Genomic DNA, 5126 nt, shown 5'->3' with positions numbered 1-5126 from the left:
GAGCGACACAACGCTACATTGAAGCTGAAACTGTCAAAAATAGTGGCCACCACAGGACTTAAATGGCCAGATGCCCTCCCACTGGCATTGCTATCAATGCGCTCCACTCCCACTAAGCACCATTTGACCCCCTACGAGGTTGTATTCGGGCGACCAATGAACCTTTGGACTGCCCCCAAACCGACCTCCATTCATGATGTCCCGGACGTACTACTGTCTGATTACTTGTACAAATTAACCAAAACATTGTCTGTCATTCATCAGCAGGTGCAGCAGGCCATCCCCGGTGCTTCCAGGGGTCCGGGCCACGACATCCAACCGGGGGACTATGTGTTAGTCCGGAATTTTCAACGGGCGAAGAGTCTGGAACCCCGGTGGACGGGCCCCTGGCAAGTACTGATCACCACCCGGACGGCTCTTCGAGTGGAGGGGAAACAGCACTGGCTGCACGCGCACCACTGCAAGAAGGTCTCCTCGACCCTGGCCACAACAGAAAACATCGACAACCAGGAAGAGCTCCTGAACAAGGATCGACCATCACTGAACTGCTATCCTGATACCGAGGCACTTGAACTTGCAAAATTCCCTGATCCCACTGTGCCATCCAGGGAAGGGTATTTCCTGCGTCGAAAGGAGGGAGCTTCGGCTAAGTAGACCACAGACTAAGTTAAATCTTAGAACGGTGACCTAAACACCACCAAGGGTTACCCGGAGAGAAGCTAAACAAAGTCTGTGGTTCTGCCCGCTACCGAGCACCTTGAAGATGATGGAAGCGCCAGATAAGAAGTTGATGGAAGCCCCAGATAAGAAGATGATGGAAGCAGCCGGAAATACCCACTACAGGAACCCAAAGACTGACAATATGCACAAATCAAAGACAATCGCCTTCTTCATTGTCTTCCTCTTTTGCCTCCTCCTCATGACTTCCTTCTGGATCTTGGAGGAAAGCACACCTGCTCATCAGATATTGCTAACCACTGCACAGCCAACGACTATGAAAGAGCATCACCTGATCTCCCTCTCACCTCAGCTCCGAGAGAGGCGTAAGGAGTTCTGGAACAATTCCTTTGTACAACTGTTGCACCAGCACAACCTTGCTGCAAATGCCACCAACTGCTGGATCTGCGGACTGCTCCCACATGCCACCGGTCACTCCATCCCCTTCATCCCTTCTCCTTTCTCAGTTCATGGCTCCTGCCTTGCCTGGTTCATCCTCTTGCAAGAAAGCCACAAGGACAACGCCACTTCTGGTCAGACAGTGTCACACTTCTACTATGGGTTCTGGCTGAACAAAACCGGAAGGACATCTGCTCCCTTTTGCCCCGTGCCCTCCGGTTCCGCCTTCCATATGGACATCCCTGCCAAAGAGCGGGTGGAAATGCAGGTGCTCCATAATCTAGCTAGACCCACCTTTTCCTACCTACGGAAGCGAACCGCTGCCACTCTGATTGTGGCTCTGTCCGTTATCAACGTCACGGGCCTTGTGTGCATCGAAGGACTGGGAACGCAGCTGGTGGGTCACAGTGCCTGCCACATCACCAGGTCATTGGACTCAATTGATCCCCCCTCATTTGTCGCTTCTCCGAATATGTACTTTGTTTGTGGCACCAAAGCGTACACTTGGCTTCCGAAAGGTTGGAGGGGTACTTGCTACATCGCCTTCGTTCTCCCCCCCACGTACGTAGCCCCTGCTAACCATCACCGGCAGAGACGCGCAAGTGACATTGGACAAGCCGACTCCACTGGAGCACAGTTCCTGGATGCAGTGAAGGGACTTGTTCCCCTGTGGGGCCCAATGGCGAACAGCCGCGCCATCCGACACCTGACCCAGGCAGTAGAAACAACCATCAACAGCACTGCTGGCATCCTCGCTAACAACACGGCTGAGCTTCAGGCGGTCCGCCTCGTGGCCCTTCAAAACCGCCTTGTTCTAGATGTGGTTCTAGCCGATCGAGGAGGAGCATGCCGCATCATCGGATCTAGCTGCTGCACCTACGTGCCAGATAACTCGCCCTCAGTCTACAAAGCAATTGAACACCTCCATAGACTTTCCTCGGAGGTTCACCAAGAGCAAGAAGGATGGTCGCTTGGGAGCTGGTTTTGGGATACTTTGAAGGACTGGGGATGGAGGTTGTTTACATTTATATTGATACCGGTTGTAGTAATATGTGGGTGTTGCCTAGGTATTCAATGCTTGCCATCTTTGTGTGTACTGATCTCTAACTGCGTGTGCCCTAAGACTTTGGACTTCAGAACTGAGCACATGAGTCCCCTCTATGAGGTAGAAATACTTGGCCTTATGGGGATAGATCCGAATTGACAAGTTGGCAAGACATGTTAAAAGGGAGGACTGTGGGATTTTAGTTTGCGGACTGAACATCATCTGCGCCATCTTGTCACTCACGTACAATATGCACGGCAGCCATTTTAGGTACCATGGTCTCCCTGTTCACGATCGATCGCCAGCGCGCTCCCCTGACCCTGCGAGCATCCCCCGCACACCCTGGCTGCCCCCGCTCTCACATGCATAAGTCATAAACCCTCCCCTTCTGCATGACTCTGTCCTTGAGAGTCACACCCGCGCCTGACCAACACCTCCTTTCCCTTCATGAATACCCCTCTTTTGATAAACCCTCCCGCTACGCTCAATTGTCCACGCGGACCATTCCTTTCATGAATACCTCTCCTTTGACGACCCCTTCCACTGAGCCCGATTGTCTGCACGGGTCCCAGGCCATCCCCTAGCCGGAGGATACAGTTTATTGCCCCTATTGTATGAAGTCGCCCCTCTTCAAAGGGGCTTCTATTGATCATGGCCTCTCCACCCCCTGAGATCCGATCAGGCGCACACATTCTAAAGAATCGGCGGAACATCCAGCTGCGTGATAGCCCCTTCCTATTGTATATGGGTGAGGACCTCTACTATAGCTACGTGTGGGAATGGGCCGGAAACGGGGATTCCGGGGATGTCTTCACAGTGTCTTTATTGTAATAAAGAATGGTCACATGCCATAAACCAGTGTATAAAAGGCCAAGCCTCAGAGAGGCTGTTAGAGCACCTCGAAACGATACCCTGTTGTCTGATCGGATGTGTTCTGCTCCGTCGGAATAAAACTTCTGTTTCCTGCCTTCCAGTCTCCAGCGCCTGCCTCTTTGTTTGGTAACTAGAATGGTATAGAGGCGGTTAGCGCCGGGCAACTTTGATAAAAGGCCATCAGCCCTACCTTTTTTTTCTACAGCTCCCACTCTCACCCTAGCACCCGCCGATGCGTAGAGCACCTTCGTCCATCGTATGTCTGGATTCGACTGTGGATGCTGCGAGTGTGGTGTCGAGCGAAGTGAAAGCAATATATATATATATATATATCTATATATATCTATATATCTATATATATATATATATATATATCTATATATATATATATGCCAAGAACTTCGTGGCTTGTACCAAGAACTGGAAACAAAATAACGAACCGGACCCATCCAGGTTTGTTTAGCGCATATTTTTATTCATCGTGCACCCTCTTGTCCGCCATGACGCGTTTCGGGCCCTGAAGCCCTTGATCACATGACATGGTCGTGATTCACCTCGTGATTTGTAGTACAGGAAACGATCACATGATCCCAGGCCTTTAGAGATATATATATCCTCGCCACTCCACTCCCACGGGCAGGTTGCTTGGATTTTCTCACCCGGAAAAAAACGTGGAGCACAGACCCAGGTTAGTGCCAAAATTACTGTTTATTCAGCTGTTGTTCCGTCGGACAGATATATATATATAAATACACACATACATATACACTAAAAAAATAAAGGTTAAGGGAATGTTATAGTTAGATGAATATGTCATTTAAAACATATTGGGCCATATGTAGGTGGCAAAATACCAGTCGGTAACGGCCGATTTCGGCCGTTACCGACTGGTATTTGTAATTCCAGATGTAGGGGGCCTGAAAATTACCGATTCTGTATATTTACCGAATCGGTAATTTTACCGAATCGGTGAAGTACCGAATCGGTAAATGTACAGAATCGGAAATTTGGGATGTAGGTGGCACTGGAAACAGTGCCACAGGCCCTTAGAAATTCGTTATTTACCATGAAATACAATGGCATGGTAAATAACGAATTTCTGTGTACATGCACATCTGTGCATGTACACCTGTGCCATGTGGCACACATACATGCCCTAAGGGCATGTATGTGTGTCACATTGCACACAAACCAAAATCAGGGGTGCAACAGGGTGTCAAAGTAACACCCTGTCCCCCTTGACAAATCGGTAAAATTACCGAATCGGTATTTACCGATTCGGTAATTGCCATTGGTTCCTATGGGCCTCAAGGCCCATAGGAATCAATGGCAATTACCGAATCGGTAAATACCGATTCGGTAATTACCGCATATTACCGATTCGGTAATTACCGCATATTACCGATTGTAATATTTAAAGAATAATTACCTACATGGCATTTACCGAATTGTAAATACCGAATCGGTGAAATTCGGTATTTACGATTCGGTAAATGCCATTTACCTACATATGGCCCATTGTTTTGAAACTAAGATAACCAACTGAAATTCACCAGTCATTGTTATCTCAAGTAGCTATAGCTCATCCCCTAAGGTAACTTGTGCTTCTCTTGCTATCAATGATGTAATTTCAGATGTTGCAGTCATATTATCAATGATGTCATAGATCATGTCAAGAGTGATGTAATATGTGGGGTAATTAGCAGTGTATGGCAAGGGTGTGAGTTATAGTTACTTTAGGCCAGGAGTTATAGGTGCTTGAAATAACAAACGGTTGAATTTTAGTGCTTTGTTAGTTTAAAATGGTATTTTTTAACAGACATTTTCACCTAACATCCCTTTAACCTTTAGATTTTTCAATGAATTTGTAGGTTCAAAAAAACATTTAAGTAACAATTAATTACCATACTTAACACCAACCTAATGCCTTTGACCATGTGTGGTGTGCATTTGGCCGTGGGCCCTGGACCCAACTCACACATACAGCCAATCCAACGCTGCGCAGGGCTCTGGCCATATGCGGTTGCCTATGGGCTGGTCCAGGTCTTGTTCCCAACCCCCGCTAGTGTCCAAACCCAGACCCTGCAGGGCA

At 48.2% G+C, this 5126-nt stretch overlaps 1 protein-coding gene across 1 annotated transcript; it reads left to right on the top strand.

The window, feature by feature from the left end:
• Positions 1 to 763: 763 nt before the first annotated feature.
• On the top strand, positions 764 to 2320 carry LOC147707484 (uncharacterized). Its single transcript, XM_086925222.1, has one exon. The coding sequence runs from the start codon at positions 764 to 766 to the stop codon at positions 2318 to 2320; it is 1557 nt and encodes a 518-aa protein (XP_086781348.1).
• Positions 2321 to 5126: the final 2806 nt, after the last annotated feature.

This window comes from Lissotriton vulgaris, chromosome 6 (genome assembly GCF_964263255.1).
Source record: "Lissotriton vulgaris chromosome 6, aLisVul1.2, whole genome shotgun sequence".
In the NCBI taxonomy this organism is placed as follows: Eukaryota; Metazoa; Chordata; class Amphibia; order Caudata; family Salamandridae; genus Lissotriton; species Lissotriton vulgaris.
Note: the sequence above shows the minus strand (reverse complement) of the source record. Positions and strands in the feature narration are given on the sequence as shown.

Excerpts from the sequence above, each read along its gene's own strand:
- LOC147707484 (XM_086925222.1), top strand. The coding sequence starts at position 764 with ATGATGGAAGCGCCAGATAAGAAGTTGATGGAAGCCCCAGATAAGAAG.